The sequence below is a fragment of the Pollachius pollachius genome, assembly GCF_949987615.1.
Source record: "Pollachius pollachius genome assembly, chromosome: 3".
Classification (NCBI taxonomy): Eukaryota; Metazoa; Chordata; class Actinopteri; order Gadiformes; family Gadidae; genus Pollachius; species Pollachius pollachius.
The window spans coordinates 39,347,560-39,374,812 of record NC_136936.1 but is presented as its reverse complement, the minus strand read 5'-3'; the positions used below and the strand labels follow the sequence as shown (position 1 = coordinate 39,374,812).

The window sequence follows — 27,253 nt, the reverse complement described above, 5'->3', positions numbered from 1 at the left end:
AAAAAACGCATTATTTTAAATTGGTCATGGGTCCGGATAGGACCGTCACTTGGTCCGGACCCGGACCGCGGTCCGCCGTTTGGAGATGTTTGCTTTAGAGGATGCATTGAAATGTAAAGCCAGGCACTAGGGTGGCACAATGGTTAGGATTGCTGCCTCACAGCAAGAGGTTCCTGGCTTTGGCGGGGCACTTTCTGTGTGGGATTTGCATGATTCCTCCCACACCACAAAAAACATGCATGTTTACACTCCTGCCCTATAACCAAGGCATGGGCACTACATCTGGAGCTCGTTCCCGGGCGCTAACCTGTGGCAGCCCACCCCATCCTGGCTCCTAGCTATGATGGGTTAAATTCATAGAATGCATTTCCCCTTGGGATCTATAAATACATACACCAAAATAATAATAATAATAGCGTATAACAGTGAGCTGAACTTTTGCTATGGTTTTGTAGAATCGGAGTGGTTATTCCTTGAAAACTATGTTTCAACATGACCTCACCACAATGATGATTAAAATGTTAGACTTCTGTTATTTTTGTATAAGTATCTCTCCCTGCAAAGGAGCCCCTTTAAGCAGTCCCTGGCATCGCTGCCATCTGCCAAATTCCTCCAACTCCAAACCCATTAAACAATCTGTCCTCCCATCGAGGCTCTCGGGTGAGTGCCTGCTACACGTGCCAAAGGAAACCGAAGAGATTTGTCTTTTGTCTCAAATCCAAAGCTCTTTGTCTTTGCAGCACTCTCTGTCACTGTTATTAGTTTTTCCTTTGATACTTCAGCAACAAAACAGCTATTGTTGCCATAAGATGCGATTATATGAGGCCATTCCGGCAAACGTGTGTAATTAGGCAATGCTTGGTGACGGCCTGTCAGCATTATGCTCTGTGAGCACCGAATGAATGGAGCCGTCTGTCTCACGCACAGAGGGGAAAAGAGCAGAAGAGAAAGGCGAACCGAGAGGGAGGGGAGACGGGTAATTTCAGACTACTACAGTGATACAGGAGCTGGAGAATGTGTCGCAATAGCAGATTTCCAGAAGATCGGCCCAGACGGGTTGAAGCATTTTGGCAGACAATGGAAACAAGAGGCCCCCTCGAAGGAGGAAGAGGCGACCTGTGTGACTGACGTCATGACCCATGTCTTAAAATCCTTTCTCTTGAACGAGGGCAAGTGGTTAGGGGAGGAATGAGAGACGTCTGAGTACAATAGTGGTTGTTCCTGAGGCGACAAGCATTTCCTTTAACTAGCAGTTCCAAACCCACTACACCTATGAACCTCTCACATCCAAGTGAGTTGGACGGACCTCCCAGCTGCAGACCGCTGCTGGGCCTACTCACCATGATGAGTAGATAGTTGAGTTACAGCTTTAAATACTAGGAGAAGATCTGTTATCTGTAATAGAATATGTCTATCCAGTGGCTGGGATAATTCAAATACAATGCCGTGACCCGTCACCTAATTTTCATTTAATTATAACTTCCACAAGTAGAAAAATATGCAGCAGCCCTATTATGGTTAATAATTCCCATCTAATCAGCAGTTATAACTGAACTATATTGCTACAATAATATTAAGATGGGTTAGATGAACAATTTAGTAATACATTCTGATCGCTATGCTTATTATGGAAAAAGTATTGCCAGTAGCATGTGGTTGAACCTAAAATCCATAATTGCTGCATGGGCACCATGCACCATGATTTGAGACTTTATATTTGCATTGTGTATAAATACGCATACACTCACGCACACACACACATACTCACAGGCTTTACACACAAACAATTATTAAACAAATATAACAAATAAATTATGCAGCACTTAAAAGGTTAATAAAGTGCTAATAAAGTGTTTTACAAAAACAAAATATCATAAACAGAATACAGATTTTTCTTTTTTAAAGAAAGCGGATAAAAATCCCACACCAACACCATTAGTGCAAACCACAGATTCAAAGGCAGAAAATGGCAGTTTCAACATAGGCCCATACATTTGTCACAGCTCAATACAACAGAGCAGTGAGCAGCTTAACATCAAATATATAGTCCTGAAAAGGTAGGGAACGGAATCACACTAACACACGCCACCTGACCAATTACCACCCCCGGTCTGGTCTGCCCTGCACTGGGAGTGGGCACAGACTACAATCGCTTTACCAACTCTCTCTCTCTCTCTCTCTCTCTCTCTCTCTCTCTCTCTCTCTCTCTCTCTCTCTCTCTCTCTCTCTCTCCCTCTCTCGCTTTCCCTCTCTCTCTCTGGAGCGAGACCCTCCCGTCTCAGAATCCCCGCACCGCAAATTTGTGATTCAAAGGAGAATGACATCACTTCCCCGGGCCACTCACCCGGCAACAGACGACCGGTTTGTTGGGAGAGGCCATGGCAGCGCAAGAAGAGTTGTTAGGGGAGGCGGACATACAAGCCATTGTGTTGTAAAGCTAAGGGGGAAATCCAGCTACATCACCATCACCATCATCATCATCTCCATCATCATCATCTCAGCTAGGCTTTTGTTGTGTGTGTGTGTGTGTGTGTGTGTGTGTGGGTTGGAGGACGATCCCTGTGTGTTTCAAACGTTGTCTTAACGGCTCTGAGCATCGTCCCACCCAGGGAGACTAGGAGGTGTGAGCGCTCTCACAGACCAAAGGGGTCAGAGTTGGAGACGAAGCGGCTGGCTGCACTGTGGCGCAAGGGGGGGACGGTGTCAGAGGTGTTACGTAAGAAGGATTACGTCAAATCAATGAGGAAACATGTTGATACGGGGGCTGGGAGGTCTGAAACCAGTGATACACTGTTTGGTGGTTAGGTTACGTTTAAATAGCCAGATGTTGAAGCTAAGCTTAATTCGATACATATGATCAAAAAGTAACATACAGTCACTGGAATGGTTTGATCGCCTTTTGTGTTGTTTTAAACCCCCCCAAAAAAACGGAACTTATAAAAATGCGTTCTAGTGCAGCGTCTACCCCTACAGCTTTTTGTTTTGTTTTTTTTAGAACAATAAGATATCAGTTATCCTTCATAGCTTCAAAACATGTTCTAGTATGTCTACGTTCGTAATGCTATCAGACACCCTATTCAAAATGTTTTTGCTAATGCCATGGAAACAGGGTGCTAATTGTGGCAAACTCCCATTCTGTTGACTTTATGAGCAATGTGGTGCGCAGCCCGTGACGGATGGCAAATCCCACACTCCCACCACTGTGGAGCGGACACACTCCTTCAGACACATCTCTCAGAACGTGAGAGGATGCCCTGCCCCCTGGCTAGCGCTTCCATTAGCTTGGTCTGTTTAACAGGAAACCACACTGAGTGCTGTCACAACCACACAGCTGGCCAGCGGTTGGCAACCACTGTATTTCCATCTGGCTCAGAGGTGGGGTGGGCACACTGTTTTCTGTGTGTGAATGTGGGTGTGAGTGTTAGTATGTGTGTGTGTGTGTGTGTGTGTGTGTGTGTGTTAGTGTGTGTGTCTGTGTGTTTGAGTGTGTGTGCGAGTGTGCACCTGTAAACCTTTGTTTAAACAAGGTCTGTGTGTGTGTTTGTTTGTATGCGTGTTTGTGTGGGCAAACCTATCAGTCTGTGTTGGTGAAAGGTGTGTGAGTGTGCTTGTGTAAATGTGTGTGAGTGTGTGTCTGTGTGTGTGCACCTGTCAACCTATGTTTAAAAAAATGTAGGTGTCTGTGTGTGTGTGTGTGTGTGTGTGTGTGTGTGTGTGTGTGTGTGTGTGTGTTTATGCATGTATGTGTGTGTTTGGTCGTGTGGGTTAAAGCATTTTCCAAAGTACCATCCTGGACCCCTACCTAGAGTCCTAGCCGTAGAATGGGGTGGGGAGGGTGGGGTGAGGGGGAGGGTGGGGCGAGGGGGGAGGGTGGGGCGAGGGGTGCTGCAGAAGCCAAAGGCCAGAGGGGAGCCTGGGAGCGGGAGCAGCCGAATCATGTCTCCCAGGTGTTTATCGGGACACCAGGGCCTGAGACGAGGACCCGGGATGAAGAGCGAACTGAGTCAAGAGGGTTCGCTGTGTACTGTTCCTCAACTCAAGAGATCTGTTCTGACTGCCCTGGGATTTGAAAAACAGCGGATGAGGCCCGGCGTAGGCTTGACCTGGAAAGGCGTGGCAAATAACCCGAGACAGTTCGTGTTTGATAGTGACTAACTTGTTTTTTTTTTCAACAGCGCATCCACCGTCTGACTTTCAGGGCCGAGACGGTGTCAGAGCAACGAAAACACGGGTGCGTTTCGCAGATGAGTCTGAGGGAATATGATGATATTCATAACACACAGTGCGAAATCAGGGCCATGCTATGTCTCATCTATGGGCTTGCCTCTCCCCGCAGTGAGCAGTGAGGGCCCCATGGTTACAGAGTGTGTAGGTGCAGGCGTGTATCTGTGTGTGTGTGTGTGTGTGTGTGTGTGTGTGTGTGTGTGTGTGTGTGTGTTTGTGTGTGTGTGTGTGTGTGTGTGCAGGAGCCTCGTGAGTAAGGAGGTACCTCTTAATTTTGTTAAGGGTGCTTCTCTGCACAACACACCCCAGCTACTCCCCAAGCCTGACTAAGACCACCCTGGTCAGCATCCAACAGGCCTGTGCTTGCTCATTGATGCCCCGGAGGACAGGCGAGGTAGAGGTCAATTGAAAAGAGAGAGTAAGAGAGAGAGTGAGGGAAATACCTTTAAATGAACATGACCACTGCATAGTATCAATGACGATTGTCATTGTCAGTTTTTCGCTCTCCTCACTCTCCTCTTCCTGTGACTCCGCTGCCTTCAGCCAGAATGACTGGGAAGTGGATTTTCCCACGGTTTCCACAAGACCAACAGGAACATTTTTCCTCAGTGGGTCACACAAAACACGCACCTTTTAAACTTGCATGTAAGGAAGGCTCAATGGGAAATGGATTCCAACCACCCCACCCAGCCACAACCTCAGTGGTGCAAACACACACACACACACACACACACATACACACACACATGCACACACACACACACACACATGCACACACACACACACACACACACAAACACAAACACACAGACACACATTTTTAAGTAACAGACTTACGTTTCTGGGTTGCACCGTGCTTTCCATTCGCAACCGAAAACCAACAAATCTGGACAAAAACCCTTTACTCTTCTTTGCTTTGCTTCACACTGTTGCGGGGAAGATCATTTTGGTTATTTGTCAGGAAAAACATGTGGCCCCCTCAAATCTAGTCTGCATAGTGAATTATGACAGAGAGACGAGAGGATGCGGTGGAGACGGGGGTTTGGGTGGGTGGGGTTGGGGTGGGCGATGGAGAGGAAGGAGCGACAAGCGATGAGGGCAGGGGAGGATGTACTGTATGAGTTCAGGGGACTTGGCTGACGGACGGGACGGCGCTGTGCTTGGCTTGTGGTGGACTCAAAGGCAGCCGCCGAGAAGGAGGTAGTGTGTGTGTGTGTGTGTGTCTGTGTGTGTATACGTGTGTGTGAGTTTGTGTGCGTTGGCGTTTGCTTGTTCAACAAGGAGAGCTCTGAGGATAGTTTTATATGTTAACCTGGTGGATGTGTGTTCTTGTGTTTGTGTGTGTGTTGCGTGCATGCATTTTTGTTGTGCATTTATGTGTGTGTGTGTGTGTGTGTGTGTGTTTGTGAGTGTGTGTTTGTGTGTTGGTGCCAATAAATGTGTTTAGGATAGCAGCCAAAGGGGCGACCAGAGAAAGAGATAGAGAGAGGATGTGGGAGAGAAGGCAGATAAAATGCTGCTCTGTGCTGCACCGAGTGATTTGACTCCCTGCCTGCACATCATCACAGCTCTGATCCCCAGTTATGATAAGGCAAGCATGCAAGCACATAAGCATAATGCAGTGCAATCTGAAGGATATCCAACCAATGCAATCGGGATGCAAGCTATCAAATATTTACACCAGGGACCAGCTAAACCATTTCCCCCATTATTGTCTTCGCCAATTCATGCATCTCTCTGCATCCACATCGCAAACAGGCTGAATCCAGTGGAATCTTGCTGGTCGCTTTGAAAACTGAAATAGCCCACCAGAGCATCTAGATGTGGCCCACCGTGACTCCCCGGTCTGACGTGCACACACACACAGACACACAGACAGACCTAATGCAGCTCCTAAAACCCAACTGCACCTTGAACTCTGACCCTATTACCGCAGAATCAACAATTGGCCAATGTCAGGAGTTCACAAAAAATTAGGTTGTTGGGTTTGGTGAAATGCGAAGACTAGGGCCAAATGGTCAAATCCTCAACACCATAAATCATAATTTGCTCATCACCAGACACGGTTTACCTTGGGGCAAAACAAACTCAATCTTCATTCATTGAATATGACTCAAGTGTAATCTTTGCACGCCAATACATGTATTGTACTGTATTAGCAACTCTTTCTATTTCTCCCTTCTGGTCTATCTCTCTATCTCTCCATTTTGTTCTCCATCTCTCTCTCTCTCTCTCTCTCTCTCTCTCTCTCTCTCTCTCTCTCTCTCTAACGTCCTCTCTCATCCAGCTGCAGGGCTCTGGTCTGCCTGTATGAAGGAGCAAAGAGTTCCATTTTCTAGCAGGGATTACACAGCAAAACATAGTGCTTGAATACAAACCCACATATACACACACTGACACACACAAACACACACCATATACTCTCTCTCTCTCTCTCTCTCTCTCCCTCTCTCTCTCTCTCCAGGCTGTGGCCAGCCAAGCCCCAAAGGTCACAGCCCGGAGCCATGACACAACAGTTCAAAGGGGCAGCAGTGTTTTTGTGTGTGTGTGTGTGTGTGTGTGTGTGTGTGTGTGTGTGTGTGTGTGTGGGGGGGGGGGGGCGGTGTTTGTGTGTAATTCAAGCCCTCTGCTTGTGTAAACATGATCCTTGTTGTAGTCAATGTGTGTGTGAAGAAGCACGGGGGCCACACACACTTGATTGAGCTGCTCGTGCAAGCTGTGGGGCATTGGTAAACACAGCATAAACAACAGGAGCGTTTTTTTCGGGGGTGGAAAAAAGAACCCCAAAACAAAACAAAAGGAAAACAAGCGAGTGGCTCGAGGGTGGAACAGGAACAGAATCCTGAGAGGACATAACTCAAATCATGTGTGGGTTTTATGGAGTCACAGAGCCAGTAATGATGGCGTATTAAATGGTTTGAGAGCGAATGTTTGAGGAGGAATGGGGGAGAGACTGAGACACAGAGAGAGGGATTGGATTCTCTTGCAATGTCACAATGTTACACAGCTCTGTTTACACATTTCTTTATTCTAGTGTCTTCAATTGTACGTCATTTTTTTCTTTGCATTTCAAACCTGCTTTGGCAATGTATATGTATGTTTCCCCTGCCAAAAAGGACCCTTTGAACTTGAATTTCCGAGAGAGTGACTGAGAGAGAGAGAGAGCGAATCAGAGACTTAAGAAATGGAGGAGAAATAACTGCTCCCATGGACCATTGCAGCAACCAACCCTTTGCGTGGATTGCGCAAAGAACGCAACCAACTTACTACCAACCCCACATCCCCCATCTCTCTTTTCATTCTCACAGTTCCTGCCTAATATAAATCCCTTGCTCGTTTTTCGATTTTTTTTTAATCTGTGTTTTGAAGAGCATGGCTCTTTGCTAGCATCGAACAGAGGTGCAAAACAAACATATAAAAGGAGTGTGGCAGTATTTCTGCAGCCTTTTATGTTGGCTCTGTATGAGTGGTAACTGAGATATCTTGGAGACACGATGATTTGACCCAATGCCAACACGGGCACAGTTCACTGTGTGTTTGTGTGTGTGTGTGTGTGTGTGTGTGTGTATGTGTGTTAATCACTGTGTGTCCGTTAATGTGTGTATGTGTGAGTGAGTATGTAAGTGAGTTTGTGTGTTAGTGTGTGTTAATCACTGTGTCATTGTGTAAGTGAATGTCTGGGCATGTGTACATGTAATAGTAATTACTGTGTATGTTTAAATGAATGTGCTTGTGTTCGTGCACATACGTGTGTGTATGTCTGAGTGTGTGTGTGCATGTGTGTGCTTCAGATAGTAGAACAGATTTTTGTTTATTGCTTGCTAATAGGAAACTAGGTAGGAACCACAGCTACAGAACAGTTAGGATCATCCGTATGGAGAAATGTGCATGCCTTCTGATATGGTACTGTTTTTATAATGGAGAGTGTTGCTAGCCTTGACATAATGGCTTAGCTATTATATATAGGCTACCATGTAATAGAGATGTTTCAGAGAACTATGAATCACAAAGGTAGAAGAAGGCATGTTTGGTGTCGAGGTAATTATGTATTAAAAACATGTTATTGTTAAAGGAAAATAGGCTTGAACGAAAACATTTTTGCTAGTGCTTTTTCGTTTCTGACCCTGCTCTGCTTACAGCATTACTGATTGAATTGTAGGGATAGGCCAGCACGTTTTGACTGGTAACGTGCTCTGATGTAAACAAATACTCTGGGTGCGACATAATTATTCAATAATTACCAGTGTATCATCCTCCATTTGTCAGTCAGAACATGATTCCAACATGCATCGTCATAAGCTTCGTCTACTGTTCACCAAGAAACAGAATTGGCTCGTGGTGAGATTTGCAAACTGGCAAATCGTTCTTACTAATCATTAAACCGAGGTGGTGAGCGATAGCAGTATGAAAGCAGGGAAACCTCACGTGACTGATGGTTTCGCTTCCAAAAGCCAGCGACAAAAAAGGGGCCAGTCTCGTTTTACCTGTCGTAAGAACTTGGCTGTCTGTGGGTCTGTCTGACTTAAGTTCCGATGCACGAGAACGAACATGAGATCCCTCTGCGGCTCTGTCTGATTGGCTGCCTCTGTCCTGAAGAGCCGAACCCTCTGAGCCCACCCACTGCTTAAAGGACTTTCCAGTCATCACAAATCTCTGCCTTACACTAAGTACAGGACCTGGTCTGGGCTGAACGAAAAAGCGCTCACCATGGCAGCTAACCATAACGATTATCGTGACGGCTACGACGTCGAGTCAGGACAGCACCGCTTCCACCCGGTGCAAAGCTCGGAAACAACGTACCGACCCATTCTTTTCGGGACGCTCGCGGTTATGGGATTGCTTCAAGTGGCATCGAGTGTCGCGATCTTGTTACACTTGACGGGCTATCTTCAAGAGGTAGGTTCCTTTCATTTCAGGCCTACCAATGGTGCACCTCGCTGTTTTTACAAAAGTTGTGTTTTCGGCGTGTTTGGCACATCTCGTTGACTTGCATGTGCTGTATGCTTGTGCCTCACGGTTGCGTCCAAGCTGAGTTACATTATAACAACAACCCATGGTCTTAATGTGGTAGCACAATATTCCATACCCCTGTCAAGCATTCTTTTTTTTTTTTCTTTAAATAAACCATAACAAACATAGCAACAATAAACCTGCATACAAAAAAAATCCTCACCCCAAAAAAACGAACTTTCAATCCGGTTTACTGGCACTTCCACGAAACTCTGCAGCACTGCACTCTCTCTCCCTTTGAAGACGCGCGCGCTGTCTCGTTGAGGATGTGTCGTCGGCTCGAGCTACCGACGAATTCTAGCGGACGCAGATAGCATCTCGTCCCGCAATGGAGACTTTCCACCCGGCCTTCTGTTTTTAACAGCTATTTCTACGAGATCCTATCTCGTATCTCGAGCCAACAGAGGCTCTCTTGTAAATAAGAGCCTCTGTTTGTATAAAACAGATGTTTTCTTTGACGTCTCCCGGGCTGCAGTTCTTTGCATTTGGACTAGGCTGGACGTGTTTACATGCCGTTTGGGGGTATTTGTAATTAATGTGTCATGAGTTAAACCCTCTGAGCGTACACAGAATGTTGTCCTAAATAGCAGCCAACGCTTCCTGGGGCGTTTTGGAATGGGACGTAAAATAGTTTTAAAGAATGAAGACTTTGCGAAATACTTTTTCCCGTCTTCTAAGTCGTGCAGAGGGGTAGCCCCCTGCACCGGGGAAAGAAAAGTGTTTCCAGTGTCAATAAATCTATGCTATCTGGTTCATTTCATGTCAGGTAGTTAGCTTGCCATCTTTATCGTCCAATATCATTATCATAACATCGTTGAAGTTCAATGTGTCTATATGTGACCTTGTAAAATCAACATTTACATTCTTCCAGGCCTGCTTTGGATACTTTATGACAGTTTGAATAATAGCCGTGTTTTGAAAAGCCAAGGCACCAGACCACTTGTCCGCTTTGTTAAGACTTTGCGTGTGAGTGCGTCTCTCTCAACGTCTCTCTCTCTGTCTCTCTCTCTGTCTCTCTCTCTCTCTCTCTCTCTCGCTCTCTCGCTCTCTCGCTCTCTCGCTCTCTCTCTTTACGTTTCTTGTTTCTGGCATTACAACAGTGTAGTGGACACCAGATATGCCATTGATGCAGCACACGAGTCTAGATAGTATATATATAATGGGGTTTGTTCTAAAAAAAAAAGGTTGATTTGGATGTTATGGATTAATTGGACTCCGAAGAAATCTTCCATCGATACTCGAAATGCAACAAAATAACTCCTTTGCGTGCAAACACTGCAATGGGGGGCAGTATCAGATTAACACCAGAAGCAGCTGCACTGATTTCCCCTTATGGTTGCTCTTTGTTTTTGGGTAACCAGTGATTCACCATGTGGTGTTGACTGCCGTTTATAGAGCTATGCAGGCTTGTACTTCGGACACCTGCAAGACTTACTGGAGATAGAACGGGAAAGAGGGCTCCAGCTGGAATGAGGGCCTACATAGGAATGTGGTAGTGTAGGGGTTTACCCAAAACATTCTATGTTCACGATATGTCTGTGGGTGTGTGTGTGTGTGTGTGTGTGTGTGTGTGTGTGTTTGTGCTTCTGATAGAGAGAGATGGGATTGTTGCTTGCATGTAATCAATGGCTCACACAGCCATGCAGTTTAATAACAGACAAGTGAGTGAGTCAGCAAAAAGTAGTGTTATAATTTGGCACAGCTTTGAAGACAACTACCTGGGGTAGAAGACCCTACAATGTGCCACCAACTCTTACAAACATAGTTTCTCTCTCCTCTCCTCTGTCTTCTTCTACTTCTTCTTCTTCTTCTTCTTCATCATTCTCGCTTAGCTCTTCACTCTTCTCTCCTCTTTTTTCTCTCTCCCACCGGTTTCCAGTAAACGTTTCGGAACATTCCTCCTATGCATATGTGTCAGGAGGACATTCAATGAAAGGCATGTTTTTAAATGACAGGTTGTTGGAACGTGTTCAAGTGTTTCAATGTTGTCCCTTCTCACCCCAATGCCTTCTGTTTCTGTCCCCAGGTTGACCTGAGGCCCTCCCAACACCGGCCTATAGAGGTAAGGATCCCCTCCTTTATCAGGCTAAGCAAGCATCAAGTAGTCTCTTGACAGGAGGACTTTCAATCGTACACTTTCCTAGCCTATTTATTCACTGTTGGATCTGTATTATATGTTCAGTCTGGATTATCTTTTAAGGTTATCTTTTGTATTATTTTGAGAACTTTACACACATATTATCTGATCAGTGGGTAAAAACATGTGTAATTCCTCTTGCAAATATGTGCCTGAGGCAGTAGAGCGGCAATGATTTTTTCCCCAAATGGTGGGTACTTCCTTGTGCCTCTGTAAAGCAAGAATGTGCCCTAGTTTAAATTACACGCCGAAACAAATTAAAAAGTATGTCCCAAAAGCCTACAAAACCACATTGTTAACCAATCCCATTTTTTTTGCTTGGTCATGCGGTTCCCAGACCTTTGTTTTCTAAGAGGAAAGGTAGCACCATCATTCAGACCATATCGTCAGTCTTGGCTAACCTAAGTCCCAGGTGGCCTTAGAAGTCTAGGGACTTTGCAGAGGTCAGACCACAAGAGGGAAAACACCATTATCCATGGGACATAGGTTTAAATAGCTTGCTGTGTCCATTAATTGTTTCTTTATCGGGATAATCACTATCACATCTGCTACACTTACATATCTTTGAGAGCAGAGAGTGTATATACTGAGCTTTTTGGAATACAATGGTCGGCTCTAACATCTTGTCCTATAAACACATATCACGTTGCTGTGAAGTAACATTGACTAATGTACTCGTGATCCTGGTAAGTCAACTGTCAACCGTCTGTCTTTCAGGAGGCTTTCTTTAATTAAGGGATCTCAAGGCACTGTCATCTTTTTGGCAAGGCTTTAGCCCCGCAGAGACAACAACTTTCCATGAGTTAAAACAACAGAGGAGAAATGGGCTGCGCTGCTTCACTTGTGTTTTGTTTCCCATCATGCCATAGTTTCCTTTTGAAACACTGTATTTGTATTTGCCTCAGGCAGGCCCAGTGGAGCCCTTACACAAACCACCCAGCCGGCATGAGGCTGGGGGGAACACGTTGTCGTCAGTTCCCTGCTGGTTCACATGGTGGAGCCGGGAGGCATGCTGGGAGTTTAATGAGGTGTCAGGGTGACAGGTCTATTTGGCCCTTGCTGTGTTGTGTTAAGGCTTGCCCTGGGACCACCACCGGTGCCGGCCAATGAAAGTCCAGAGGGTTTGGTCAGAATTTTGGCCTAGCTGGACATAAAACGGTCAGCTCTCTCGTTTTTGTTGTTATTCCCTTTGAAGTGAGGCAGGATGTTCCTCACAAACCGCGGCGTCAGGGCAATATGAGGATACTGAGACCAGTGACTCAAGAGCTCAGGCCCCATAGTTTGTGGAGAGCGGTCGCATTGTGTGACTTTTCATAGAGATCCAATGTGCAGCAGTTTCAAATGCACAAGCACAGTTGGCCAACATAACCAAATAAACTTTCTTTGTGACAGTTTATCTTAGCCAAGGGAAAGGTCCTGAGTTTCTGTTATATCTAGTTCTGTTGTATTATGTGCCATGGTTGTAGTAGTTCTAAGATCTATAGTCCCCCAAGTACTTCTTTGTCATTTCTCAGCTGTTCTCAGTAATACAGTATGACTACTGGGGCCACTTGACAGCCCATTTACAATTTCCTTGTGGACTTGGAGTTGTTTGGTTTCCCCTTGTTTTATTCCAAAGCCCTTTTTTCATAAGTAACTTTTGGCACACCATTGTATTTGGTGGAAAGGGAATACCAATCCTTACTTTAATTTAACTCTGGAAATCTAGCAAGGCTGTGAGTTAATACTGAACATAATCTTAGCTCAACATATACATATATATATATATATATATATATATATATACAGTGGGGCAAAAAAGTATTTAGTCAGCCACCAATTGTGCAAGTTCTCCCACTTAAAAAGATGAGAGAGGCCTGTAATTTTCATCATAGGTAAACCTCAGCTATGAGAGACAAAATGAAAAAAAAATCCAGAAAATCACATTGTCTGATTTTTTAAGAATGTATTTGCAAATTATGGTGGAAAATAAGTATTTGGTCACCTATAAACCAGCAAGATTTCTGGCTGTCACAGACCTGTAACTTCTTCTTTAAGAGGCTCCTCTGTCCTCCACTCGTTGCCTGTATTAATGGCACCTGTTTGAACCCCTTATCAGTATAAAAGACACCTGTCCACAACCTCAAACAGTCACACTCCAAAATCCACTATGGCCAAGACCAAAGAACTGTCAAAGGACACCAGAAACACAATTGTAGACCTGCACCAGGCTGGAAAGTTTGAATCTGCAATAGGTAAGCAGCTTGGTGTGAAGAAATCAACTGTGGGAGCAATTATTAGGAAATGGAATACATACAAGACCACTGATAATCTCCCTCGATCTGGAGCTCCACGCAAGATCTCACCCTGTGGGGTCAAAATGATCACAAGAACGGTGAACAAAAATCCCAGAACCACATGGGGGGACCTAGTGAATGACCTCCAGAGAGCTGGGACCAAAGTAACAAAGGCTACCATCACTAACACACTACGCCGCCAGGGACTCAAATCCTGCAGTGTCAGACGTGTCCCCCTGCTAAAGCCAGTGCATGTCCGGGCCCGTTTGAAGTTTGCTAGAGAGCATTTGGATGATCCAGAACAGGATTGGGAGAATGTCATATGGTCAGATGAAACCAAAATAGAACTTTTTGGTAAAAACTCAACTCGTCGTGTTTGGAGGAGAAAGAATGCTGAGTTGCATCCAAAGAACACCATACCTACAGTGAAGCATGGAGGTGGAAACATCATGCTTTGGGGCTGTTTTTCTGCCAAGGGACCAGGACGTCTGATCCGTGTGACGGAAAGAATGAATGGGGCCATGTATCGTGAGATTTTGAGTGAAAACCTCCTTCCATCAGCAAGGGCACTGAAGATGAAACGTGGCTGGGTCTTTCAGCATGACAATGACCCCAAACACACCGCCCGGGCAACGAAGGAGTGGCTTCGTAAGAAGCATTTCAAGGTCCTGGAGTGGCCTAGCCAGTCTCCAGATCTCAACCCCATAGAAAATCTTTGGAGGGAGTTGAAACTCTGTGTTGCCAAGCAAAGGCCCAAAAACATCACTGCTCTAGAGGAGATCTGCATGGAGGAATGGGCCAAAATACCAGCAGCAGTGTGTGAAAACCTTGTAAAGACTTACAGAAAACGTTTGACCTCTGTCATTGCCAACAAAGGGCATGTAACAAAGTATTGAGATGACCTTTTGTTATTGACCAAATACTTATTTTCCACCATTATTTGCAAATAAATTCTTTAAAAATCAGACAATGTGATTTTCTAGATAGCTGAGGTATACTGTGATGAAAATTACAGGCCTCTCTCATCTTTTTAAGTGGGAGAACTTACACAATTGGTGGCTGACTAAATACTTTTTTGCCCCACTGTATATATATATATATATATATATATATATATATAAATTAGGCAAAGCTGTATACGTTTGGAAAGGGGTGCGACCGAGTTTCATTTGGGACGGCCAAACAGAACACAGAGGTGGTGCATGTACATGGTGTTTTTTTATTTTATTTACAGATTCTTTCATTTACAGATCATTTACAGGGGTATTTTCTTTGTACTATTATTGGCATGGGTTAAGAGTAGGATAACAGACATTTCTAGCATTCCTGCGGTTATTGTTTTAGAAATAAATACTGAACCAAACAAGTTGTAACATTGGCAACAAGAATCTTGCTTACTGCCCCGTGCTTTTTTTAAATAATCAGTTAAGAGAACATAGGCCCATCAGTTAGGTTAATTTGGTGCCAAAAGTGCGAAAAGATTTGGCAGATTTTTTGCTCATCTTAAGTAAAGATGAGCAGTTCAGTTAATCTTAAGTCTTTGCTCCACAGCATTTTAGGTCCGACTGTGAGAGCCTGTGAGTCCAAAATGCTCACCACTGCTGTTTAAGGAGATAGACAGCTAGCTAGGTTAGGGTCATGGGTTAGTGTTAAAGGATAGGGGTTTTATAAGAAAGATGGGCTTGCAGTATACTTCATATACAACACACATACACGGTTATACATTTTTGCATTCATGTATCTCAAGTTAATACAAAGACAATCATTTAATGGGACAGCAAGGTAAAGCATTGGTAAAATCTATGTCAAAGTAGCACTTTGTTTCTGCCCTTAACAATTTGTGGTTCTTCTGGGTAAATTTATGTTTTTGTTCTACATTTTTTTTGTTGAACGTTTTGAAAATTACTACGCACAGAAACAACACAATAGCAGGCTAAGTGATGTCCCTAAAAAGCTAAATCTCATCTCAATGGATCCGTCACGATTGAGTTGACAAGGCTATTTCCTGTTTTACACAGGAAGTGCAGACGGAGCCTGTGCTAGACGCGCTGAAAGACACGAAGAAAAACAGACGTGGAAAGAATGCAAAAGAGAGCCTTCCGTTTGCTCATCTGCCAATCCTTCAGCGTCAGGAGCACAGCAAGAGTAAGTACACTGCTAATTGTGACCACGAGTATGGTTTCACTTCGTAACAAAACTGTTTAATTCAAAGCAGCTTACTGTCATGTTCGGAGCCAAATTTAGGGATTAGGTTTGGAGACAATATATGAGAGTGCAGAGAGTGCATTTGCCATCTGCCTTTTGGCCTTGTGTAAACTAAGCAGGCAATCCAATCTTATATTGACAATTAAAGGGATGATCGACAATTTGTTTTTTCCTATGCGGAGATTAAGGCAATTTAGTTAACTTGATTTAACCCAGAACTTACTGTGTAAGCAGAGTGCAGGTAGACTCCGTCCAAACAAATCGCTCTGCTCCCTTCTGAATTCTTCCTTAAAGACGAGTTTGACAGCAAAACCCCAGATACTTTTGTTGTTTACCCGGCTGGACCACATTGAATTATAGGAAGCATTATTCGCTCTCAAACTGTTGTGTAGGGAGTGCTCTTTTCAAATATCTTTCATTATCCAATATCTTCAGGCAAAAATAAAATAAAACACTCTGTTATCAAAGTTTATTCATGTAAGTTTAAATGTATTGCTTGCAGTTGACTTATTTCCCTCCCTCTGCCCTCCCGCGGCCCCCTGGCGATGGGATCGCATATATTGATTATCTAGAATAACTATTATTGGACAATATGAAATAGAATGGATCACCCAGCCCTAATGTACACATACCGTTGATTCCAATACTAACAATGTTTTTATTTTAATACAATAACTATGCACACAGTACATGGACATTTCATTTACATGGTTATGTAAATATAGCACAATTATAAAACAATTTAAAAATGAGACTCATCACTAGGTTCCACTCACCTCCGCTTTCAACCAGGTTGGTTTTGAATGATCATTCGAACGATACTGCATACCTTACCTGCCCTGTGATTGGCTCTACCAGGGGGCGAGCCGAAGCCTGTCATGATCGAGTGGGACAAGGCGCGCGGCCGCTGCCACAAGATGGACTACCAGAGGGGGCGGCTTCTGGTGATCGAGTCAGGCTTCTACTACGTCTACGCCAAGACCTGCATGCGCTACTCCGTGTACCCGCAGGAGGAAAACGGGCCGGAGAGGACGCCGGCGCCGGACGTGAGCAACGCCCAGCTCATGCAGTTCATCTACCACGAGAACGTCCAGGAGAACGGCAGGGCGGAGGGGCTGGTGAAGACGGGCAGCACGGTGCACTGGGAGCACACCAAGTACAAGTACAACATGTACTGCGCCCAGCAGGGCCGCGGCGTCAAGCTGGAGGAGGGCGACGCCCTGTACGTCAACGTGTCCAACGCGTGGCTCTTGGACCTAGACGGGAAGTGGACATACTTTGGGGCGATCAAGCTCAGCAACTGATGAGCGGAGAGAGAGAGTGAGAGAGAGAGAGGGGAAGGACGAGCGCTACTGAACATTTGACCACGCCAATGAACCACTTTGCGAGCACTTGCCGGTTGTTGTTTTTTTTTTAGGATTACTGATTCGTATTCTGGATTTGTTGAAAGAAAAATAGTGTTTTTTTTAAGAATGGCTTTTTTCATAGACGCGGGTCACTTCCACTGTCTGTCGTCCCCAGACCGTGAGAACTTTCACCAAGCATAACATTAGCCCAAGTCACACTGGAGTTGTTCAGGAGAATAATATTTGAGTGTAGTGCTTGAAATTATTGAAATTAATCGTTAACTATTTAGAACACAGAGTAGATGAAATTGAATAGAGCACTTTAAAAAAAAGCTTATACATTTTTCAGTTTGATTATGTCCTTGATTGATTTCTATTTCTATTCAAGCCTATAACTAGGCAGTAAAGTTAACAAAACACCCACTCCAGGTGTGGTTTTATTTCATGTCATTATTTTATGAAGACATTTCTCGGACAAAATGGCACATAAACAAATATCTTGAGGTCATTGGAAGTACGGAGTATTGTATATTATTGATAGTCATTGTTCTCCAGGGGGACAATAAATAAAATAAACATAAAGGACATAAGATTGTAGCTTACAGAGCGTGTTCTCCAATTAGTTAGTAAGTAGATTATCAAAGGACAACAAACCATCATGATCTGGGTGACCGCCGCAATAGATGGTATTACCCAATAGGTGTCCTATGAAATGTGAATAGGATTGTCAAGACATGTATGAGTTGAACAGCGCAAAATGTACCTGATATGAAAAAAATAAGTGATATATTTTATCCTTGAAAAACAATAATTTCACAGCAATGTCACTCTATTCAATAATGTAGTCTTTGTCCCCCATCTCAGTTCAAAAGACGTCACAGAGAAGCGCATCCTTGCATTGTCTGTTTACATGTATATCATGTACAATATGCATTATACAAGAAAATATAACCACGTCCCACATCTCAACAATTCCGCTGTTTCCATAAATGGAAAGAGTCAATATAGTCCTCATTGACTTCGGTTTTGACAGAGAGGAGGGGGGCATCTACACGTTGCTGTTTATGACAATCCGCAAATGGGTGCAAGTGATGCGTCAAATGCAGATAGCTGGACTGTCTTACCCTTAGTAACACAAAGAGGCCTCTTGTCTTCTTTAACCAGAGGAACCAGTGATACAGATAGCTGGTCTGTCTGACCCTAAATGACGATAACAAGAACTCTTGTCTTGCCTTAACCAAATTGAGTTTGGTCCACCTTTAACTTAAACCTTTTTTTCATTTGGCTCTTCAGTGAGGTAGATGGGAATATGCACTAAGTATTTATTTATAAGACATAGTAGACCAGGGATAGATCATTATTAAAATGGCCCGTCCGCTGTAAAAGAAAAAGTAAAAAAAACAACAATATTTTATGTCTGTATGACATTCATTATGCAGCACTTAGGTTAAAATTTTATACACGCTTTTTGTTTTGTTAATTAATTCAACACAGGGGCTCTTTTTTAGATTCCATATTTATGTATCTTGTTTTAACAGTGTGGGCACACTTGCTCAGTTGGAAACGGAATGAATATATTGTTTTTCCAATTAGATTGTAGCATACCTGTAAGACATCTTCAAGATTTCTCCAGTCAATGTTTTTCTTATTTATGTTCTTATGTGTTTAATAAAAGCAATACTTTTCTAAAAAAAAAAACATTCTGAAGGATTTATTTGAATTGTTACTTCACAGGCAAGTAAATCTATAGGCGCAATCCTCTAGAGAGGATCCGCCCAACAGTTTAGCGGCTCAGTTAGCTGCCAAGGTAGTACCTGTCTCGGGGTAGGAGCTTTCTGAGCCGCTTCTAACTAGTAGACACTGATTTGTTAGGTTACAGCGGGTCATCGACATCAGACATAACATCAAGCATGTATTGTACTGAAGTATTCATGTGGTGAAGTTCTCATTTCACAATCGAAAACACAGTAGAAAAACAGGCTTACCATTTGCCCTTGTCTACGACTCTGCATTGCATTTCGCTGATGTAAATTCCTTAAGACAGCAACACGTTCTCTGTTACCGCCTTGCTGCGTCTCTGTTTTGAGCGTTGGGTTGCCGCTACAAAGGTTACTGTATGGGAACAGACGCAGAGGGTAACTCAGTTAGCGGGCTTAGCCAAAACACTGAGCCGCTTCCAAGAAGTCCCTCAGTCGGTATGCACCTATTGTTGTAATTTGTAGGCAGCTTTTTTCTGTAATAGTATAGCTAGTGTGTATTCGCTACTTTACCAAAGGTGGCAGTAGGTTCTGAAGGCCAGAGATGGGTCGAGAGAGGGAGGGTGAGAGAGAGAGAGAGAGAGAAGGGGAGATAGCGGGAGAGAAACAATTAGAAAATAAAACCGCCCTCTCAAGCCACTCAGGACTAATCTAGAATGGAGAGGAGCAGACATTTTGAACCACAGTCCAGAGCATAAACAACAAAACGCGGGATGCACGGGACGAACAAAACGAGAATCATTGTCATCACGTTGCTTCAAGCGCGTGGAAGGCGAGCGGGAGGATGTTTCTCATTCTGTGGTGCCAGCGCCATGTGTGTCGAAAACACAGAGCGGGGAAATAAAGTAATGAAGGGTGAGAAAAGGGAGATATTTTCATTTTAGAAACCATAGCCGAACAATTAGGCTGCTCCATTGTTTGTGGCTGGGTGTGTGCCAGTGTGCGGCCTAAGGCTGGCTGATGCCGATGCTGTAGGCTCATGGCGGGACCTCACACGGCTTACACACACACACTTGTCAAGCTGGGGAGTAAAGTATGTCCTGACATATGGAGCCGATTAGGTTTTCAAAGCTTGACTTTTTAGACATGGCTGTATGCCTTTGATCTTATATCACAGTTGTAATGTTCTTGGCCCGTATGCCCATGAACAACCATTGATACTGATAAGACTGATAACAAACTGTCTGAGAAGAATTCTTCAAGTGTTTCACTCTGTGGAGTGGTAATAAAATACACGTCTTTATGAGCGATTTGATTCATTGATAGCTATGCAAAAAATATGTAATGTACACCACATAACATTGCTTTATAGCATATCTTATGTTTATTCATTTCACACAACATGAGCTGGTGTCATAAAACTGGATAGTGTCTAACATTCAACCCTGCTTTTTTTCAAAAATTTAAAAAAAGAATGACAAACAAAACAGCTATCCAGCTTATCGTCACTGGGACTTGTGTGTCAATCTCTTCTGTGAAGGATGGCCCCACTATTTTTCCAACTATCCTCCTTTCAAAGCCGACAAACGGACGTGCTTTGAAATGATGATTCCTCATTTGTTGTTTCTGTCTTTTATGAATTATGATTACATCAAGATTACAGTCATGACGTTGCATTACAACTTGTCCCAGTTTGTTGCTAGCAGAAAGGCTGCAAAGGGCTTCCGCTGCCATATATTAAGCAATCACTGACGAGCTCCACACCTGGAGAGAAACCATTTCCTTGTGATGTTTATCAATGATGTGATGTTCCATTTCAACAATTTTAGCATTCCGACCTTAAATGACCCTAAAGGGCCCTTATTCCCATTCCCTAAAAGGAATGCGTCAACATTTCTGGATGCAGGCTTTTTGTCTTGGTACCAACAATGACACCAATCGTTTGTATGTATCTTCGTACCGTTAAACTATATGGCTGTGTGCTAGCCAAGCTAGCTGTCTACATGGATGACCAAATTGACAAAGACATGTACTCATTGGTGCAAATAAATAGATTATTCTGACTGGGATAGAAAATGAACTACTATCTTTTTAGGTTATCATTAGCATTATGTAAATTTAAATTATGCAATTCTCAATTATCATTCGCCCCCCCCCTCCCCGAGACGAATGTGTTTCTATATTAGCATGGCATTTATCCAACGCTTCACTATACCGTCAGATAAATGGTTTACAGGCCTGGAACATCCCGGTGCGGCTGGTTTTATGTACGGCTGTATTCTGTATACATCCTCATACAATCTGTGAGAATTTTTACTCAATTGACAAGCTCCGGTGGAAACTTCACTAAACCTGACTCATGTGTTTCTATTAACTCCATGGTCGGTTTTATGATACTGGATCTCTCTCAGACGCTATTTCAGATTCACGTCCCTGCGGCAATTTCTACAGTAAAAGGTGGAGCACCCTATTTGAAAAACAAAGTCATGCTGGTAACTATATCAGGGTGTTTTCCCCCTTCTACCCAAGGCATCAGTATAGAGAGGGCCGCTATTAGCCAAGCATTGGCACTCAACTTTATGAGATGTTGTGGTTTAAGGGATATGGTGCTCCAACTGGTCTGGTCTGTTGCGCGCTGTCAGTTTTTTCTGATTTTCGCACGCTCATGGTCCCCTCAGATGTACTTATGCATTCATGTAACGACACGCACACACAATCACTAAGGCATACACAAAAATACACATACACACCAATATATGGTGTACACAGACAAACTAATGTGTTCTAAAATTGAAGTCAGCACTATTTTGCGTTTTTGGAAGTGGAATGCACAGCTTTTTATGAAAACAATGGCTGAGCGAGATTTACAGGCCGCTCCACCAGACATATAGGCGTGAGCTAACTAGCCGGAGTTGCCATTGTCTGCTTGATCTCTCGGCATAAATAGGGTGTGTGCATGTGTGTGTGTGTGCGTGTTTGTGTGTGTGTGTGTGTGTGTGTGTGTGTGTGTGTGTCTGTGTATGTATGTGCCTGTGAGTTTGGGTTTGCTCGTGTGCAAATGGGAACTTGTGATAAAAGTAGGCCATGAGTATTCCAGCAAAGGAGAAGACACTTAAAAAAAATAAGACAACACCATGGTATAAATAGTTCAGTAGGAGTGGAGAACCAGGAGCCAGCCTAAGGTCAGGTCAGTGACAGCTCGGGGAGCGCTCTGTCTCTCTTCAAATGCTGCTGACCACCCTGACCTCATCCCAGTGGCCACAGGCCCGAGCCACGTCTTCAGGACCATGGACAGCACAGCCAAACCGGGAGGACTCTGTGTGCAACCACCTCAATGCAACAGGAAACTGTCACTTTGTCACCATCTGCTGCATCAGCGTAGTGGGCGGATGGATTTCCATGAGGTCAAGGACAGCTCTGCCAATAATGCAATAAAGATACATAACAATTAGGTTTGGGGATGTGTGTGTGTGTGTGTGTGTGTGTGTGTGTGTGTGTGTGTGTGTGTGTGTGCGTGCGTGCGTGTGTGTTATTGTGTGTGTGCATGTGTACATATATACGTGTGTGCGTTTGAAATGTATGAGGGCTGGTCAATTCTAGACTAAAGAATATACTGGATGCTGCTTCAAATTAACTGAAAAAAATGGTCTCACGAGTACACAGAGATGCAAAGGGTCTGTCTTTGACGCACACACACATACGCACACGCACAAACAAATTGAGACAAGCATCCCGGGGATTCCCCACCATCAGTAATCCATAATTCTAATCTTAATCCATGGCTCATGAAGTTTAGACAGCCCAGGTTGCTTCCGTGCAGATGAGCTCTTCACCAGGCATGTGCTAGTTACCGCTACTCCTTAATGAGTTCATGCCGGATCCCTCCCATTTCCTATCGTCGTAGCCACCATCCAACGCCTCCTGCAGTGAATAAGACAGGGTGTGATGTCACTCTCTGTTGAGACCAATCAAACGACACAGTAAATACACACGTGCGTCTGAGGATCTGTCCGGGCCATCTGCCGACGTGCATGCGCACCCGCCTGACCTACGAGTGGTGGACCGGGTCGGTGACTCAGAGAGACGGGTTGCGCCAGCACAGTGTCAACATGTGAGACCTAAATCAACGGAGGCTCCAAGACTCCCCCGAAAAAACCCACCAGCAACAACAAGCAACACGCCCAGATGCAAAGAGTTGCAGGAATGCTGGTCATATGGTCCTGATTTCACCCCTCCCTGGTTTTCCGTCCTATGTGGAGAGGCTGGGGTTTTGGTCTGGTCTGGTGGTTCATGGGCATTTGGTTGGTTGGTTGGTTGGTTGGTTGGTTGGTTGGTTGGTTGGTTGGTTGGTTGGATGGATGGTTGATCTATGGCATTGTGTGTACATGCTTCTGCTAGCATAATGATCACTGATTGATGATCAGTGATTATTATCTTATTAATTCCAATTATTCACAAAGAGCAAATTTGCTTTGAAGCTAAGTGCAGCGATGGACAATATCTCAGGCTACATTATAATCAAAGTTAACTGCAGCAGAGTGAGCCAGTGTGTCAAATATATAACAAAGCCAAACACTGTGGGACTTTTCCCTCCTCAACTCTCTGTTAACTGAAATGAGGACAGAATTGATTTTGTGGTGAGCAAAATAATGTGCACCAATTTCAAAGTCAGCTCAACCACATTCTGTCAGATTGGATCTCAATCTGACTTTGGCCCCTAGAGCACATGAAGTGTGGAGGGACTGGGTAGCAGTTTGCCTTGCTCCGTGCTGTCACGTAACATAACACAGGATGTGCTCTATGTGAGGAGCCGGCACAAACGTGTTCCCTTATTAACAATCTGTTGTTACCACAGTGCAGTTCTGCAAAGGCATGAGATGTCAGTCTTTGATTATTCAAAGACTGACTTCGATAGGGTTTTTGTTTGGCAACTTTTCATAGCGAGGATATCCCCCTTGATCCCAAGGTTAATTAGTTTAAACCATTATCCAGCCATGGTCTATGCGGCGTTCCGGACAGCGTACAACAATGTGTCTCTATTGTTCAACCTTATAGGTGTATATAACTCCATTTCAAAGTGTTGGTAAGGTCAGCTAGGTCAGGGCAAAGTTTCATTTTAATTAACACATTTTGTCAAGTTTGGATTAAAACTTGTCACGTTTGGTAGAGAAAGTGATTTTGTTTTCTTGGCTGCCACAGGACAACAGGTTCATCAGGTTTTTGATAGAAACAATCCCTTTCTCCTCCATGTCGGGGTTCAGGCTACTTCAGATTGATGTGGAAGTGCAAGTTGGAGAACCAGATATGTTGGAGAACCCGACGCAGTCGTTTGAGATTCATAATATCGTCTGGAGGCGCACACAGCTTTTGGCCGTGATAATATGCTTTATATGATATAGATATCTATGTTTAATATGGCATTATTTAGGTTTAGAGCTCCAGGACTCCCGCCAGAGCACCCAGAGTGTTCTAGAATATTTACAGAACACAGCCTTGCCATTACGATACATCCACTGTAAACGGAGCGCATGGTACCGTGGCCCCAAGCTGCTCAGGGCCACACCCCCACCCTCTTCCTTGACCCGCCTCTCTCCTCCTCATTTGCATTAAAGCTACAGACACTGTAACGGCGTGTTTGGGGAACGCTCAATGTGCGACTGGCTCGTAGTTGCTTTAATTCTGCACCACGGCTGAATTTCGGGAACGTCTTCAAATACTGTGTTAGGGGCCCACTAATACCTATATTAAAGCATCCATAAAGTAGCATGCCATGGGACCTTTAAAAGGATTTGAAAGGACTCGAAACTCAAACGGTATGACTTGGGACTTGTCTTGAGACTTGCCTGTCTTGACTCGGGACTTGAGGGCAAAGACTTGGGACTAACTTGTGACTTGCAATACAATGACTTGGTCCCACCTATGCCAATAGCACCTCTTATGTCCCAGTGAGGTGAAAGACATTTGTTGGCTGAAACATCATTCATTCAACAACCCATTCTTTAAAATTATTATATTGTTCGCTTTGTCATCTGAGAATTAATTTTGTATCATTGAGGAGATTTCCTTAACTCTACCTCAGATTGGATTTCCATGGTGTCTCAAGAATGTACAGTATATCATAGTCTGCAGATTATTGAAGGTGATAATATGCAATAGTTGATATTTTCCAAAGCCAATAGTTGAGTAGTTTATGACTTTTCCCAGCCAGCTTGTTTCAGATTTGTTAATATTTTCTGATTGATTCATGCAGTTCCATGAAGTTTTATGACATCGGTACTTTGATGTTGAAAAATGTAGCCAACCTTATCATTTGTTCACTGATCTCTATTCCTCCCTGACCTTCATCTCACCCTTTCTCTCTCTCTCTCTCTCTCTCTCTCTCTCTCTCTCTCTCTCTCTCTCTCTTATGCTCTTTTATTATTCTTTCCGAGGATAGAGAATGATTATAATTATCGCGTCTATAAGACGGTGTAGTTTATTTGGGCAAACTCAGTAACAACTAGAGCCAATAACAACTTGCGTGCAAGCACTTCCTCCATGGGCCCTGACACAGCATATTGTAAGGAAAAAAACAACAACACACACACATATACAATACATTCCCCTTCTGCCCACAGCTACCAACAGGAGACTGGGCTCTTCTGCCAAGACGGCCTGTTTTACTAGAACCCAACCAGTCTTGGGATTGGATCAAAGTGACCTGAGTTTCTGCCGGATTAGCCAGTAGCCAGAAACCACAATGGGATGTCTGTGTGTGTGTGTGTGTGTGTGTGTGTGTGTGTGTGTGTGTGTGTGTGTGTGTGTGTGTGTGTGTGTGTGTGTGTGTGTGTGTGTGTGTGTGTGTGTGTGTGTGTGTGTGTGTGTGTTGAGAGATGGATCACCTGAAAGGAAATATATATTTTCTCCACAATCTTGTCTAACCTATCAATTTATTGGTATGGGGCGCATTACATGAAGCTGTTTCTCCGTAGCCACCCGTCCGTTTGTCTGGCAGAAAAAACGTGACGGTAGTGGCAGAGAGTAAAAGAGATAGAGAGAGAAAGGGAGAGAGAGGAGTCCAGGAATCAATGGCACCAGCATGACTGTCAACTTACAGATCATACCCACACAGCTGCACATCGACAGAAGAGAAACACGCAAACACACACTAACACACACACACTGGTATTCACTTAGAAACACACTTTTTGTGCAAGCAGACACAATAGATTGCAGCTGGTGAGAGTTATAAAGCCAGAGCGATTGACAATTTTTTTGGACAACACCACAAAAATTTTCTCTCCGCCAAGTCAACAGCTGACATTTCAGCCACTGGGGTGATCAATTTCCTCTTTCATTCACCAGTATTCAGCATCCATCACCTGTAGGATTGGCTGGCTACTTTGCTACTTTGTCTCAACAAACAAGCCAGTTGCCAAATGAACAGACCACAGATTTAGTTTACGGTAACAAACTAATTCCTTAACAGGAAGGCCTAAGGAGCCAGTTCATCCCCACCTCACCCGCTGCGACCACATCGTTCCCGCATTAAGCCTGTTCCTCATTCTTTATCCATGTTTTTGGGCAGGAATACATTGAGAAAGCCTTTTTGTAACTTATCGGAATCTCAGCATCCAATGATCTCTGGGTCGCGTGGTCTGGCCTCTTTTCATATGCCGTAACCTCACACACACCAGGGTCTGAACCACATATACCCCACAGTCACACGTCTGGCAGCCGGGGCTGACACTACTCTAATTACCCGGCCAGCAGTGGCCTCAGACCAGCCGGGTCCCGCTCCAACTCAGACAGCCAAACACGGTCGGCTCGGCGGCTCCTACCGCTGGTGAAGTGCTGGGTCGGGATTAACCAGAGGAACGCGACGGAACGACAGGTAGCGAGAAAGGTTACAGACAAATTGTTCTTTGTTAGCATAAGGTTGCATTGTTCGATTTTCCTGACAAACCTCTCTATATTGTTACCCAAACCAGGGAGCCAGAACATGTGCATTTGCCCTCGATTTCGTACTAATACCATTTTTTGCCATCCAATGCAATTGAATGCGGCTAAAAACCATACAGATAACCTGGTCGTAAAGCGCTGACAACCAGAGCAGGTTTTACACATTAATGTGGATGCCTGGATGTTCTAACTCAGTACAACATATGGATGTTCATCAGGGTCCACTGTTTCTAATGATTACCTGATGGTACTGGGATTCCGGTGGAATTAATTTTTTCCCATCACGGTGGTGATAGACATTGAAAGCATCTTCATACATGTACGCACAAAGAACAGTACATCAGTACAGCGTCATTATGAATATTTCAGACCTAGTCCGAAATCAATGTGTAAGCTAAGAGCCATGTTGAAAGTTCT

General features: G+C 44.1%; 1 protein-coding gene across 1 annotated transcript; it reads left to right on the top strand.

Moving 5' to 3' along the window:
* The first annotated feature begins 8,726 nt into the window (after positions 1–8,726).
* On the top strand, positions 8,727–18,880 carry tnfsf11 (TNF superfamily member 11). Its single transcript, XM_079731654.1, has 4 exons — positions 8,727–9,120; positions 11,261–11,296; positions 15,666–15,792; positions 16,711–18,880. The coding sequence occupies exons 1-4, from the start codon at positions 8,932–8,934 to the stop codon at positions 17,154–17,156; spliced, it is 798 nt and encodes a 265-aa protein (XP_079587780.1). The 5' UTR covers positions 8,727–8,931; the 3' UTR covers positions 17,157–18,880.
* Positions 18,881–27,253: the final 8,373 nt, after the last annotated feature.